The 16,735-nt window shown below is 46.7% G+C and overlaps 1 protein-coding gene across 1 annotated transcript; it reads left to right on the plus strand.

The window, feature by feature from the left end:
* nuak1a (NUAK family, SNF1-like kinase, 1a) lies at positions 1-9,332 on the plus strand. The gene is made up of 7 exons (XM_084700954.1): positions 1-634; positions 3,191-3,311; positions 4,346-4,497; positions 5,178-5,243; positions 5,387-5,506; positions 6,953-7,085; positions 7,474-9,332. The coding sequence occupies exons 1-7, from the start codon at positions 236-238 to the stop codon at positions 8,601-8,603; spliced, it is 2,121 nt and encodes a 706-aa protein (XP_084557080.1). The 5' UTR covers positions 1-235; the 3' UTR covers positions 8,604-9,332.
* The last annotated feature ends 7,403 nt before the right edge of the window (positions 9,333-16,735 follow it).

Raw genomic sequence — 16,735 nt, forward strand, 5'->3', positions numbered from 1 at the left:
TTGATTGACCGTATAGGCACGAGAACAGACGCTCTGGAAATGGAATTGACATTTTCTGGAATTGACTTGGGATTTGGACTTATTTGATACCGCATGCATGGGTTAGGGTTATGAGCAATGAATGAGCAATTTACGATTTATATTAACACAATTGTAATCGTTTAAACTTCTGCAGTAGGCTAGCCGCTTTAAGTTAGGCAAGTAATACTGTCATACAGCAAACGATACAGTAAGGATGGAAACTGCTTTAATTCAAACACGGCGGCGGTCAAGTGGTTGTTCAGAGTCTGGACAGATTCGGCGATCCAGCGTTGGAAACGAGTCCCGACAGCTTCGAAGGTCCAGCATTGGGACTGAATCTCGACAGAATCGGCGGTCCAGCATTGGAACCGAGTCTAGGCAAAGTCGGCGGTCTAGCATTAGTAACTCGTCGGATGCTCAGGCATGGGTTGACAGACCTCTACCTGTCGACTACAACGGGGACACACCTATGGACGAGGGAACGTTATCCGGGGGTGTCAAGAAGCATCATCACAAACATAATCTTAAACACCGGTACGAGTTACTGGAGACGCTGGGGAAAGGAACCTACGGTAAAGTGAAGAAAGCCGTTGAGAGAAACTCCGGCAGAGTGGTGAGTTGAGGCGTGGGTTGATTTCTGACCGTAATACATTTGATTAGACATACACTGATGCTGAACTAGTTACTTGCACATATGTCTCAGGGTTAATGATAGTTGCCTTTCTGCAGTGACAGGACAAACCTAATCTTACAATCAATGAACCAACCAACCAACGAACCAACCAACCAACCTGTGAATCAATCAAAGTTTAGGTAGCAAGACATACAGTACAACGAATGCAGTGCAACTCCATGTGCTGAACATAAAAAGTAGAAAAATCTATAAATAAGAACTTCAAAATAGAACACAAGTTTAAATAATTAACAGAGACAGATTGTTTTATATGGCTTTAAAATATACCTTTTAAAAACGAATAAATAAGAAATAATAGTAATAGTGCAACTTGAAATCAACACACATTAGACAACATCAAGTTTGACAGGGGAGAAGTCAGGCTGTGTGGTATGTGTTCCTCCCTTGGTACCTAACACTTTGGTGTGAAGAGAGGATATGGTCGGAGTGACGTGAAGGGCAACACCCAGACTCAGACAAGACACATTCATAAACACACACTGTGGTGTGTTGTGCGTAGCTGGCCTCACTAAACAAGCTTCCACCTGGGTGCTACATTTGTCTGGCGGTGCCTGAGGAAGTCAGACACACAGAACACACACAGACAGCAGCACTAGCGAGCCAGTGACTGTGCATGTGTGAAATCTGACTTGAATATTGCTGTTCAGCACTAACTCACTAAAGCACTAAAGCACTAACTCATTCATGAATATAGCTGGCCTCACTAAACAAGGGAATCAGGTGGCTGAGCGGGTAGAACATCGGGTTAGTAAGGTTGCCAGTTCGATGCCCGGCTGGTGCACATGACGTTGTGTCCTTGGGCAAGGCACTTCACCTTACTGTCCTCGGGGGGAATGTCGCTCTGGATAAGAGCGTCTGCTAAATGACTCAAATAAAACATGAAGCCAATAGGGTCACACACACCTAGATGTACAGCACATGCAAGCCAGGAACTGTGTGCTTGCTGTTTTATATAAGAGTGAAGGAACTGTTCCTATACTGAGAGTACAGTAGGTGATGGAGGAAAGCAGGTGACAGGAGATATGAGAGGAGACATAAGATATATATACTTTTGAGATAAAGGCACCATTTTGATATAATAGTGTAGTGACTATGGCACACCAAATGAAGATCTATGATGATTTCACAGTTATGTGGTCATAATGACCACAATGGTGTTTTCCGCTGTGTTGCATAATCATGAGATAAGGTTGAGCTGGGGGGTGCTTTTACATGGCTGGAAATATTTCACTTTCCTGCTCTTTGTCAGAGCCAGACTCTACATGTTTTATTCCTTAAATGGAATGATGGAGGATATGGTTTCATTAGTGACTTATGTGCAGACAGGAAGTCAGACTCACAGGCGTTTCCTGTTCTCTGACTCAGTTACTACTTCCACTAGAAATACTATTCTGTAGAACCCAGACAGGGGGGGTGGATATTGGTGCAAGCTACACAACGCTGTGGTGCATTGAAATTCTTTTTAGGATTTTTTCCACATACAAAATTGTATGATGAATATGACATTACGAGGGATTCATTGTGAAGAGGCCTATGTGAAAAGTGTATGTGGAATAAACACACGTGTGTGTTCTCACTCTGTTTATCCCATAACCTTGATAACATTTCGACATGAGTCACTGCCATGGAGAGTCTGAGATTTGGTGCAAGTGGAACATCTATTAATATACTGGCTCATATATTTATGTCTCCATTGGGTTGCACTGACCTGTATGTCCTTCTAGAGACCCAGTTTCTCTCAAGGTTGATAGGCTACCAGGCCTACTTACCATCCCTCCTTGGAGATGGGTAATGATATAGATAATGACAGAGAGGGTAAGATAGATAATGAGAGAGACATAGTGAGAGACAAGGGAACAATAGGGAGAGAAAGAAACAGGAGAGAGAAGAGTGGATAACTGATACCTTGTTCAGAATTTAAGACAGTTTAACACACACACACACACACACACTCACATAGCCTGTTGAGGGTCACGAATGAAAACAGAGAGGTCCCATTTCAGATATTCACCCAAGTTGAATATTATATTGACATAATGACAACATGTTCATGTCATCAGAGTCACTCCACTGTGTTTAGACCTCTTAGTGTGACATCTGTCACTGGAGGCTGTCACCTGTATAGCAACCACACAGACACATTGACCATTGCTTTATTGATCGACCTAAGAGTTCGTAAAGGATTGTCAAATCAAATCAAATCAAATGTATTTGTATAGCCCTTTTTACACGCAAGCATGTCACAGAGGGCTTCACATACGCCCATAGAACTGCCCCTCAACCAACCTAAACCCTCAAGGAAGACAAGGAAAAACTCCCAACGGGAGAAAAAATGGAAGAAACCTTGGGAGGAGCAATTCAGAGAGGGATCCCCTCCTCCAGACACCATAGTGGTCTGCTATTAGGCTCGATCTGTCATTGAAGGTTGGTGAAAGTTAGGGATGCTGTTGAGCTAACAGGGTGTGATGTCATCAGGTGGCCATCAAGTCCATCAGGAAGGAGAAGATCCAGGATGAACAAGACATGGTCCACATCCGCCGTGAGATCGAGATCATGTCTGCCCTCCGACACCCTCACATCATCTCCATCTATGAAGGTAGGCAGGAGTGTGTGTGTGTGTGAGAGAGAGAGAGAGAGAGAGAGAGAGAGAGAGAGAGAGAGAGAGAGACAGAGAACTCGTCTTACCATGGTACCTAGCACAAGAGCACCCATCCCCACCCCCGTCTCTTTTCCTGACACACTTCCAGTCACACGCGCCCTTCCAACTTTAGGTCTTTCATCGTGTTTATCCTGCTGGTGTCATCGCCATAGATGTCCCCTTGTGTAACGGAGCACAAACAGATGTATAGATGGTTCCTATTAGAGTCATCTGTGAGTTCTTTATTACCAGCATGTTTGTCAGGAAGGGTTTGAGTGTGTCTCAGATTGTCACCTTACACCAATCAGAGACAGGGCAGGAGGGAGAGAGAGTGAGAGAAAGAAAGAACGAAAGAAAGAAAGAACGAGAGAGAGAGAGAGAGAGAGAGAGAGAGATACAGTAGTGACATTTATCTCTCTCTCTCTTTCTCTTTATCTCTCTCTTCATCTGTAACCCATTCCCCCTCTTGTCTGTTTACACTATCAGGTCCAACCACATGACCTGAGAGTGGACATAAGACAGATGTGTGCAGCTACTATGCTGGCCCAGAACAGGAGGAAGAAACATAGACAGCAGAGCAGCACAGACTGACCTGTAACATCCCTCACATAGAATCACACACTCTGGTAGAAAGACCGTAACATGGCTCTCTCTCTCTCTCTCTCTCTCTCTCTCTCTCTCTCTCTCTCTCTCTCTCTCTCTCTCTCTCTCTCTGTCTCTCTCTCTCTGTCTCTCTTTCTCTCTCTCTCTCTCTCTCTCTCTCTCTCTCTCTCTCTCTGTCTCTCTCTCTCTCTCTCTCTCTCTCTGTCTCTCTCTCTTTCTCTCTCTCTCTCTCTCTCTCTCTCTCTCTCTCTCTCTCTCTCTCTCTCTCTCTCTCTCTCTCTCTCTCTGTCTCTCTCTCTCTCTCTCTCTCTCTCTCTCTCTCTCTCTGACTCTCTCTCTGACTCTCTTTCTCTCTGACTCTCTCTTCCACTCCCTCTCTCCTTGTGTAGTGTTTGAGAACAAGGAGAAGATTGTCATTGTGATGGAGTATGCCAGTAAAGGAGAGCTGTATGACTACATCAGCGAGCGCAGGCGTCTGACGGAGAGAGAGACCAGACATTTCTTCAGGCAGATCGTCTCAGCAGTTCACCACTGTCACAAGGTGAGCCTGACCCTTACCTTACCCCCTCCTTCCTCTCTCCATCCTCTGCCCGACCCCTCCCTCCTCCCCACCCTGGTGAGGGCAGGATGGGGGCAAGCTGGCTACAGGGTGTCCTTCCAGCTGGAGATAGACTGATGTCATGAAGTGATGATGTCACTTCCCCCTCAGGGGAGACACGGCAGGGCTGGCAACAGTTGCTGGTGACATCATGAGGGCATTGCCCCGGGGCAAAAACTGGGCTGAAGGGGAAGGGAAGCAGGACAGGTCACACTTCCTCCACTTCCTTTGTGTGTGTGTGTGTGTGTTTGTGTGTGTATGAGAGAGAGAAAGACTTTACACATGATCAGTGTGCGTGTTCACACATCTGGTTCATGTGCATTTCCCCTGGATAATGAATGAGAAACACACACCGTGGTAATGTGGTGTGGCTGTATCTTATTTATCATGACATCACAGCCTGGATCTGTTTAACCACTGTCTATAGTGTCGTCCAACGACGCAACACATTTATGGGCTGGGATTCATCACATGGTAAATATAGAAAAGCTTTTTACAGGACACATGCCACTTGAAAAGAGGCACTGTGGATGACATCACCAGCAAGGCTGACTCGAGGGCTTTGTGAGCTGAAATCTAAAACAATGTCATCCTACAATGTTTCTGTGTTGCTATGTTTACAGAATGGTGTGGTGCACAGGGACTTGAAACTGGAAAATGTTCTACTGGACGAAAACTGCAACATAAAGGTATCATTTCTCTTTCAGTTGGAGGTTTTGTTTGAGGACTGAATTTCTAAAAGTTGCATTTTCAGGGCGTGATCCTCATGTTATAGTAACAAGGCTGTGATTGGTGTTGAGTGTCTGATACGACTGGGCTCCTGCTTCCCCAGATTGCAGACTTCGGTCTGTCCAACCTCTACCACAGAGACCAGATGCTGCAGACCTTCTGCGGCAGCCCCCTGTACGCGTCTCCCGAGATCGTGAATGGAAGACCCTACCACGGCCCAGAGGTAAGCCAGCACTCAGCACACAATCATGACCCACAGTCCCAGGGCTCGTTCGTCAGCTTTGCCGATCAGCTGATTGGATCAATAGCTGATATTGGTATCGACTTCCACATCGCTGACACTTGTACTATCCTTTCAGATCTAAATGAATTCCTCCGTGTGTGTGTGTGTGTTTGTGTGTTTATGTGCCTATGCTTGTGCATACAGCATGCTCACTTGTGCATGTGTCTATGTGGCCTGATTTCTAACTTAAAATAGAACAGCTCCCAGGGAACAGGACTCTTCATTCCTACTCCACCATTTATATCTCACACTGTGATGTCCTTGACTGCAGTGATTCCTTCTCTAAGAGCATAAGCAGAATGAATAGAGCTAAGATAGGGATCTGAACTAGTGGAAACCCCCAGACTAAACAAGAGGAACACAGGGAAGCGTCAGGGAACTCCCATAGTCATTTCCCTCTAGCCTTCACAGCTCTTAGTTTGGCTGAAATTCATGGGTGTTCAAACATGACTCTTGCCACATAAAACATCCATTCACTCCACAGTCTCTGCTGGACACACACACACACCTCACACCACAAACACACACACACACACCTCACACCACAAACACACACACACACACTTCACACCACAAACACTCCACACTCACAGTGCCTCTAGGCTCCTGTGCCAGCATTTATATCACAGCCATTTCCTGAACACTCAGGTCAAAGGGTGTGTGTGTGTGGTGTGTGTGTGGTGTGTGTGTGTGGTGTGTCACAGACATGTGGTCCCAAGTCTGAAAGGAGTTGTATTGAGGCTGCCAGTGCCAACTTTGGCCCTGTAGCCATCACTCACACCAAACATGGCCCTGAGAATGTGGCCCTGAGAATGTATTAGTGATCTTGAGATATCCCTGTTCCAAATTATGAGCTGCAGTACACCTCCCTAAAGATTAACATGACATAAATCCCCCCCTCAACACACACATTATACACACACACACACGCACATACAGCACACACACTCCCTATCTTTTAGCTCCCCACCCGCTCCGTATTCTAACTAATTTCCTGAGAATAAAAATGGTCAAAGGCCGTCAGGAACTGGGTTTTTGCCAACAATCACAGCTTTCGAGACACACACACACACATGCTGGATGCCCATTTCCCAGGTTGAGGAGTCAGGGGAGTGGACTTCCCTCTCAACGAGTCTATTGTTTCCCAGCTGTGATTCACACACTGGTTCCTGGAGATAACTGGAGTTAATCAGAGCCTGAGATGGACTGGAGAGCCAAAGCTTATACAACCTTCTCAGCTGACCACCCAGGTCTTCAGGCTGAAGCGTCTTAATGCATGACTGTATAGATGCTGGGTTGCTGGATAGTCTGTTATTCTGGTTGATTATGGTGAAGAAATCAGGATGACAGAACATGAGAGCGAGCTGCTGTTGTTGTTGTTGTCAGGTGGACAGCTGGGCCCTAGGTGTGCTGCTCTATACCCTGGTGTATGGGACCATGCCCTTCGACGGAACAGACCACGTCCAGCTTATACGGCAGATCAGCAACGGAGAATACAAAGAACCCACCCAAGCCTCAGGTAGGCTGAATCCAGACTCCAGACACTTTCTCTCTACCCCAACTCTCTACCCCAACCTCTGAACCTCTTTCTCTCTCTCTCTCTCTCTCTCTCTCTCTCTCTCTCTCTCTCTCTCTCTCTCTCTCTCTCTCTCTCTCTCTCTCTCTCTCTCTCTCTCTCTCTCTCTCTCTCTCTCTCTCTCATACACTCTCTTTTTTGATCTTTCTCACAAACTCCCACTCTCATTTGCTCCCGCCATGTCTCTCCCTCCCTCTCTCTCTCTCTTCCTCTCTTTCTCTCTCTCTCTATTCCTCCCTCTCTCTCTCTCTGTCTCTCTCTTTTCCTCTCTGTCTATCTTCAATTGATACAGTACTAGCCCCACCCAACGTTTCCCCTCTCCCCCCTCCAGATGCGCGTGGTCTGATCCGCTGGATGCTGATGGTCAACCCGGAGCGCCGGGCCACGGTAGAGGACGTGGCCAACCACTGGTGGGTGAACTGGGGCTGGAAGAGCAGCGTGTGTGACTGCCAGGGCCAGCAGCAGCAGGGCTCACCCATGCTCGCCCGCTTCTTCGACTGGCAGAACCCCACCCCCGCAGAGTCCCCGGTCCCCCCCGCCGCCCCCGGGGACCCCCCCCACCCCGACAGCCCTCCACCCCCCGACCCCCCCCTCCCGGGCCGCCAGCGGGTGAAGAAGCCCATGAAGGAAAATGAGGGCGGAGCACGACAGCCGATGGTGGAGGATAAGCCAGGACTGAAAAGACCCAAGGGGATCCTGAAGACTCGTGTGCCCGACCAGAGGTCTCACAGCTTGGGGGAGATCGAGCTCAGCCGCTCCCTCCACTTCCCGGACGGGGGTCTGACCTCCAGCCCCGAGAAGTACGAGGAGGAGGACGAGGAGGAGGAGGAGGAGGAAGACCAGGTCTGTCTGGGGGGCTCTCCTGCCAAGATGGTGCCAACCCTACCCAGGAAGGGTATCCTGAAGAACAAGCAGCAGAGAGAGTCTGGCTACTACTCCTCCCCAGAGCGCTGGGAGTCCGCCGTCGTGGTTGGGGTCGGCGTCGCCATGGCGCCCCCCGCCAGTTCCCCCGCCAAACGCTCCATGGGGAGGAAAGGCATCCTGAAGCGCAACGGCAAGTACTCCTCCATCCACTCCCGCGACAACCACGTCTCCACAAGCTTCATGGGCGAGTCGGAAGGGCCTGCTGACTCCGGAGGCCTCTCTCGCAGCCAGAGCCGGCCCTCCGGCATCGTGAGCGACGACACAAACCTGTCCGGTGCTCCCTTCCCTGGGATGGACTGGCCAAAGGCCACGCCCGCGCCCAGCATCAGGGCCTGCATGTCAGCCGAGGATCTACTCCAGCTGGCAGGCTTGCGAGGCCTCCAGGCAGCAGCTCCGCTCCACGGGGGCAGGGTGACCCAGTGCACCCCAGCCTCTCCTGGGGACAACGGCAGCTTCTCACTGCTCGGGGACATGGATGATGTCACACAGGTGTACAAGCACGCTCTGGACATCAGCGGAGGTCTGAGAGAGACCTAGAGGATGGGATCAGAGAAGAAGACACGAAGAAAGAAGAAACACCGAAACACATATGCACAGTCAAATTAAAGCACGGCCAAAGTCACACAAACACACACACACACACATATACACACACCTCTAGAAACCTATACACACACTCAAAGATTTTCATTTACCCTTGAAAATAACCATAAAAGCTTATTGCAGTAAAACTGCATCTAACTGAAGATGGTGTACTGTAGAAATGTTGCTTTCAGTGTGTTAGTCCATGCAGTAGTCTTTATGTGTTTTGGTCATTGTCAACCCATGTATTATTTGACTTAACTGATATTAATATCATGAATGTATTTTTGCATTGAAACTAAATCTTAACTACAGAACATTATACTATGTTAGTATTTCTGTTATTTATCATGCCTCCATTTTATGAAACTTTTGAAAATGTTTAAGAAACTAAACATTAAGATGACACAAGGTTTTGTTAGTTTCTCAACATTACTAGGACAGTATAACTGGATATCGTTGTGTTATGAAGTATTATGTTATTTAAGTTTTATTTGATGTTGTTAGTTTATTGGTATTTCTGTCACTGATGTGTTATGATAAGTATTTTGGTATAAAATAATGTTGAAACATTGTCTCATTGAGAGCAAACAATCTCAAAGATCGATGTTGATTTATAGCTTACAGTCGCTTAAAGAGATACAAGCTTAGAACAACCTTTTACCATCTCAAATAAAATATTCATTGTAAAATCCCTGCCGTATGCATTTATGTGTGTATGTGATTGTATTTGTATGTGTGTGTGTGTGTATGTGAGTTATGTAAACACTTCTGATGTTGACCATTCTTATGTACACATACATTTACATCACTAAATGTACACTATGTTTCCTTTACCGAGTGTGTGTGTGTGTTTGTGTGTGTGCCCTACATGTACATTGTGTTCTCTACTCAGAAGTTGTGAAAGGTTATGACTGTTTTGTTTTCATATCACAGCCAGAAGGCAGAGTCCCTGGCTGCTTTTTCCACAGACACGCACGTATTTCCCTGAGTAAGGACATTCTTACCCCTGTGATTACTCTTCCAATGAGTTCTTGAGAGATAAATGCAGATAGGCAGAGAGAGAGAGAGAGAGAGAGAGAGAGAGAGAGAGAGAGAGAGAGAGAGAGAGAGAGATAGAGAGAGGTTCAGAGGTTGGGGTAGAGAGAAAGTGAAGTCAGGGGTTTGGTTGGGGTGGAGTGAGTTTCGAGGTTAGGTTTCAGGGATAGAGGAGGGGTGAGGTGAAGGGATTGGGGTGATGTAGGCAAGAGTGGTCTAAGGTCAGGTGTTGGATGAGGGATAGCTTGGGTCTAAAGATGAAGGAGATGGGTAAGAAGAGGGTAAGTGCTCCTTATCCTGGCAGTAAGAGGTAGGAGGGACTAAGGCATGTCAGATGACTGACTGGTACATGTGTGGGAACTTAAACTCTGATATGAACCTGTTTTCACAAGCCCAGTCGGTCCAAACACAGTCTGAAAGACATGGTCAGGAGCTCGTCAGTACCAGGGACATTCCACTTGTGTGATCTGAGGAGGTCTGGGAGGGGGAACACACAGGAACAAAAATAAACACAGGAACAAACCTTGACACAGAACCAGGCTGGGACAGAAGGGTGTGTGTGTGTGAGTGTGTGTGTGTGTGTGTGTGTGTGAGTGGTGTGGTGTGGTCATGCAGGGTGGTAGAACACTCTTCATCCCTGCCCTGCCCTAACTCAGCCTAACACCCTCTGACCACACACACGCAAACAGCCCTGTGGTCCCAAACCTGTTTTTAGCTGCTGCTTTGTCACCATTGCTGAGAAACCAAGGTTTTCAGTGATGAATAGATGATCACAGAATCCTCTCTGTCGAGTAACTGTGGTAAGGTTCCTCTAAACCAGATGGACTTGATCAGAGGTGGTCTGGGTTAGATGAATGTTTCAGATACTTCTGTCATCAGTATGCAAAGTCTGTGTGTCGGTGCAGCTTTCAGCTGTGGGGCTTGCAGTCCATGGTGTGGTTTCTACCTCACCACAACGAGAACATTCTCTGGGCCAGACCAAGCTCAAGATGAAACAGAACGTACGGAAACCCATTGCTGTACTTAAAGGTCATGATCGCTTTATTTTCACGGTCAGGTTTCCTTTCTCTCAGAGCAATGAGAAAACAACATTCATCACGGATGTACAGTGCAGACTGTATGGTCGTGGTGAAAACCTGATCCCTGAGGGGGTTCCAATCAAACAAATGTTTACGAGGTGAGGTAGCACTTGGCCCGCCTCCAGCTTTATGTCACCCTGTTGTGTAAGTCTTCTGTGAGTTAACATGCTATAGATTATCACAAGCAGTCTCCACGTCTTTGGTTGTGGAGAGCACATGGACTTGCTGATAGAGGCATGAAGTTGTTCTGAACACGTTGTTCTTTCTGACCCCACCCCTCCGTCCTCTCCTCTACCATACACTGTGGTTTACACACAACCTTTACCTCGCTACAACAGCTATGTAGCTACGGTAGGTTAGAGGTAGTCAACTAACCACCAGGGAGTCCAGAGATAGGCTAGTCGGCCAGGTGAGTGGTCACTCAACCTGAAATTCCTGCAAACACTGATAAACACCTGGCATTCCCATCATGCCTTTCAACATTCCCTACCCCCCCATTGGTCATTCCAGCTGGCCAGCGAGAGGGCCAATCTGTGAGCCGAGGTAGGAAAGGTATGCAGGCAGGAAGGATCAGACCGCTTAGGGAGGGAGACGCTCCATCTAAACTCAGGTAGAGGGTTGGGGATGTTGTTTAAAAAGTCCTGGAAAGTTCTTAGAAACACTGGTGGTTTACCTCAGAACAGTTGCCTGACATTCTCTCTTCCTTCCCACACGTCTAGTGTGTCAGGGAGGAAGAGGGATCATGTGAGGGCTGTTGATGTTGTCATTCCTGGGGCAGCTCTGACAGGGTGATGAGCTGTGTGGCCACCTGGAGGGCCAATCAGATGAGAGAGATGGACGTGCCGCATGTGACCAATCTCCAGTCTGTCTGTCTGTCTGCAGTCTGTCTGCAGTCTGTCTGCATGTCTGTATGTATGTATTTCTGTCTGTCTATCTGTTTGTCTGTCTGCATGTCTGAGGATGTTGCTGCTTCGAGCTTCAATGACTAGCAATGTTGTGTATTGTGTGGTATTTTGTTGTGAAGTATATGTTTCATTGAGACCATGTGTGTGTCATAATTCATAAAGCAGTGATGACACCCCCTAACGGTCATCATAGCCAATTGCTCGTGTTTTAAATAGGACACGCAGAACCCTAAACAAGCATCGACACATTGAAGCTAACCTTGAATGCTATGCTGCAAAACGTGATTATTTTCATGTAGTTTGAGCAGAAAACTTTAGTTGTTGTATATAGTTCAGTTTTCCAGCCATGTATTCAATGATGAGATGAACTAACAAGGCTCACCTGCAGTTCGAGGCTGTGTTTCTATCTAATACAGATGGCTTGGAGATGATAAATTAGAAGCGGACAGACACATAAACCCCCTGTAGTCTTGTTCCTTAGGGTGGTCAGAGGGGTGCAAGTCAAGCATACATCCAACCTGCATCTGTGTTGCGTTTCAATTAATCCATTCAAGACACATTGTTTTTGCATATGTTCAATCATTTTGCATAAAGTGCAAACCCTGTTTATTTGTGGGAGTCTGGAGACCTCGTTCACATGTGTTCATGTTTAGCAGAGGATTCTCCTACAATGATATCACCTTGGAGGTATTCTAAAAAGATGTTCCAGTTTAGGGACGTTATGTAACTATATCTGCGGGAGCCTCTCTTTCATTAGTAAATAATCAGGCGGAGATGAATAATTAGATCTTTATCTTTAGCACTTTCTGTCTCTCCCTTTCTAGCCTTCCCTCCCTCTCCATACCCTTCTCTCTCTCTCTCCTTTTTCTCCTCTTCTCCCCATCCTTCTCTTCTTGTCAGTTGGTCTTCATGCAGTACTGATCTGCATTGATCTGGTATGCGAGGCCACAGGTCTGTACAGCTCCTCTCTCAGACAAACCATCTGTGTTAGTTTGAAGGTTTTCATAACAGGACAACCACAGTATGAATGTAATTCAACCATGCTTGTTTGACCATACAAGGTTATGGATGAGGGATGAGAGTCATGACTTCCACTGGCCCTCTCTGCCAAGCTATTGTTTCTTCCTTCTTGTTTTTGCTTGGCTATGGACCTGTCTGTCTAGACCAGGGTCTGTCTAGACTGGGTTTGTCTCGACTCCTGTAGTCAGTCACTTTGATGTACATGTAAAGTGATTGGCAAATATTATTGTAGTTACTGTAAAGAATTCAGTTTGAGCCATTCCAGTGAGATACTGTCATGTCCTAGCTTCTCACTGACGCTGTTGTACATTGTCCATGCTAACCCTTACCACCCTCCAAACACTCACACACACACACATGCATACACACACACACACACACACACTAGCCTGGCCTGGCAGTAGCACTGAGGCCAAATACACCTCAAGTTCAAAGCTATCAATGTCACTTCGGAAGAAAAATCTTTAAGAATGAACTGTGACAAAGCTACACTGTTTCTCCCTCTCTCTCTTCTCTTTCTGTCTCTTTCCACATTTGTTTTGGAGTGAACTGCTTCTTCAAAAACAATGAGCATGTTTGTCTGGTGAGGTTGCAGGACCTCTACAGTGACTGTAGATCCATCCAGCCACACCTACTGACACTGTGCTGGCACTAGAATCGTCTCTGCAGTTGGATTAATGTGTGAGATATGGACAATGAGTCGAAATAATACAAACAATTAAACATGGAAACACCTTGTCTCGTTAACCTGAACTATTTTCCTTTAAGTTGACAAAGAAAGGTCTTTGCGAATAGGCCACAAAGCTTTAGTTGTTGGACTGAATCTTGCAGGTGTATCTGCTAAATAATATGTATGGCAGCAGACCTCAGACTAACATCCTTCCACTCCGGTAAGAAGTGTTTATGTGTATTTAGAGCAACATCGCTTCTCACTCCATCCGCACACAGCTGGGGACTGACAGCGTCCTCCTAAACTAGGCCATGTCAACACACATCCTCTTACACAACATGTCAAAGTTTGTAAGCATATGTAAAACGTTTCTCGCCCATGAACAAAGGCTGGCTTTCGGAGCTGCCCCCCTTCCAGCAGAGAGGAGCGTTGAGGAGAGGCGCAGAGAAGGACAGAGCAGTAGGACACTGCCTTAGGAGGTAGTAATGTGAAGCCTTATTGTTTGACCAGAGTAGAGCCTGGTGCTCTGATGATTACACAGGTCTGATATATAGGTCAAGGATGATAGAATCTCAAGTAATGGCCCCCTCTTATAGGGCTTGGGGCTGCTGTTGAGGATGGGGCTGAGGTTGAGGCTGGGGCTGTGGCTGAGACTCAGGTTGAGGCTGGACCTATGGTTGGAGTTGGAACTGGGGCTGAGGCATGGGGTTGGAGCTTAGAGGCGTACTCCTTCTCTGGAATGTTTTTGTGTAATTAGATCTGCTAGGAGTGCATGTTCTGATTTCACAGTAGCTGCTATGCTAATTCAGCTAATGTAGCTGTAACGTCGTATCTGTCCTGCCTGTCTCAGAATGCCTGTCATACAGCAGGAAAAGCAGAGGTATGTGTCTTGGAAATGACCTTTGAATCTCTCTTCATATTTCTCTCTTTCTTTCACACACACACAAACACACGCACGCACACACACACACACACACACACACACACACACACACACACACACACACAGTAAGTATAATGTATGCCCAGACCCCTCACACCTTGCTGGAAGATGTAGAGGTTTACTGACAATCAGTGTTAGCGTTGTTTCAGCCGTGCGAGACCCCCCCCCCCCCCCCCCCCCGCCATCGACTGACGTCATCAGCACTACAGGAGTCACATAGAGGTCATGGAAAAGGACATGCGTGGTGTGTGTGTGCGTGTGTGTGTGAGAGTACTGGGAGAAGCAGCATGAGACCTATAGAGTAGGTGTGAACTTGTGCCCGAAAAAGTAAGAGGAGGTGACTGTTAGTTGCTGCTCTGAGGGCTGGTGTTCTGCATCTGGTCTCGGAGCAGCGCTATCTGTTAGACCCAGTTCTGCTCAGAGAGAAGAAGACCTAGTTTACTGATGCTGCCCTTACAGCAGTAGCATTATGCGCCATTGTAACTGGCGTGCTATTTTGCTCATAACGCATCAAAATTAGACGTCCCCAAAAAAATCCAGGTGGATTTTGAAAAGGGTTCATTTTTTGAATGTTGAATGTGTTGAATTTAAGACAACAGAGTTATGACTTGTAGTTCCTCATCGTTGTCCACTAGGTGGAACCATAATACAATTCCTAACAAACAGACCAGGTTTAGTTTAATGTGAAATCCTGTCTGAATAGTGTGACTGTAGTATACTGGGTAAAAAGGTGTTCAAAGCCATTTTTACTATCTGATTAATTGTAATCTAGTTTCCAGGAGTAGGGTTCAGGGGGGCTTTTGAAACATAGTAGAACATCACAACTAGCACAACTAGCGTAACTAGGTTAGGATTATAAACCTTAAACATAGATGTTCTTCTGTTTTAAGCAGGTGAACACAAGTTTCTAAATCAGACGACTCGCGAACGCGCCCAGTGGTGGTAAGTGTGACTCTAAGCAAAAGTCCACCGAATAGCGTCATGGACAAACGGGTTAAATGGCACAAACTGTGATACTGAATGTAACACCACTGTCGCCGCCAGTACACAATGCCACTAAGACATGGATAATTAACAGATAATTATGCCTACTGTAAAATAAATGCTGCATTGATTGCTTGGAGTACTGTCAAGTGAGTTTCCCCAAGCTCTACCAGACAGTGCGGATGAACGAAGAATGCAGCGATGATTGCTCTCCACCTCACCCGTGTCATTAACACAGTCTAATTACGCTCTTGAGCCCGAGTTCCCTCTCCAATATACCAGAGGTTTATGACAGAACTGTTATGATCACACACTGCTGATTATTGCATTCAGGAAGGAGAGAGAGGCCAGGTTCCTAACTGTTATTGGCGTGGTGCGGCCTTCGCATGTGAGGGCCTTACCGCAGGGGTTGTAATACAGCGAGCGCTGCTGGGTTTTGAATGTAGGCCTATTATGATGACACACACAGACACACACAGACACACACTCAGTGACACAGACACTGGTGTGCTGCTTACCAAGACAATTTGCATTTGCTTTGCTTATCATTTCTTCCAGCCTCCACAGTATGTGTCACTGGTTCTAATTGAAAATTAGAGCTGAAAGAAAGGGAAGAGGCACAAACGAGGCATTCTTTGTCTAGAACACTGGGGGACAAAAGCCAGCTGAAAAGCACTTTTAAGGATGTTCGTTAACTTCATATGGTAATCATGGACCGTGCTTTACGGTAATTGCTGATAGAAGCTGTTGGATTGTTACATGGAGGGAAAAAAAAAACCAAATAATTTGCAGAGAGTGAGAGGATGGGGAGGAAGAGGAGAATAATGAACTCTGCAGAATGTAGACACAACTTTATCAGGGCTGGATGCTGATTGACAGCTGTCAGGGCAGCCCAGCCTTCAGCTTCAGAAACCCTGCAGGCATAGCAGACATTTAGAGCTCTCCTCTCCATCCCTCTCCTCCACTCCACCCCTCTCCTCCACCCCTCTCCTCTTGACTACTTTTATATATAACAAGTTTGGCCTGTCCTGCAAACTTCTGCCTGGGTCACAGTCACACACAGTTAGTGTCCACTCAGCGTCAGTCCAAAATAACTCCACCGATTGCCTGCTAACAGCCACCTGCCTGATTTAGCACACCGTGAAGAATACGTTGTGGGTGTGCATGTAGGCATAAGAGTGTGTGTGAAAATGAGAGAGAGAGAGCGAGAGCGAGAGAGAGACTGACAGGGACCGAAGGAGAAGAGATTGGAACAAGCCTGCAGATTATTGAAATGTCTAGTGTAAGCCCTCTCAGGCAATGAAAGCACTGCTGTCTCTGTTAATGCGAGGAGACCGGGCGGGAAGCAATATCTGTGACAACCAATGACATTATCTCAGGCTCTGCAGCTAATGCCATTTCTGATTATTATTATCACCCCACGGTGTATTTATGGAGAGAGACCTTTG

This window comes from Hypomesus nipponensis, chromosome 7 (assembly GCF_054491055.1).
Source record: "Hypomesus nipponensis isolate SF chromosome 7, ASM5449105v1, whole genome shotgun sequence".
NCBI lineage: Eukaryota > Metazoa > Chordata > Actinopteri > Osmeriformes > Osmeridae > Hypomesus > Hypomesus nipponensis.

Bases quoted from the DNA above. Each gene is read 5' to 3' on its own strand.
- nuak1a (XM_084700954.1), top strand. From the start codon at position 236: ATGGAAACTGCTTTAATTCAAACACGGCGGCGGTCAAGTGGTTGTTCA. The intron at 3,312-4,345 runs GTAGGCAGGAGT...CTCCTTGTGTAG, and splicing joins CATCATCTCCATCTATGAAG to TGTTTGAGAACAAGGAGAAG. The intron at 4,498-5,177 runs GTGAGCCTGACC...CTATGTTTACAG, and splicing joins CAGTTCACCACTGTCACAAG to AATGGTGTGGTGCACAGGGA.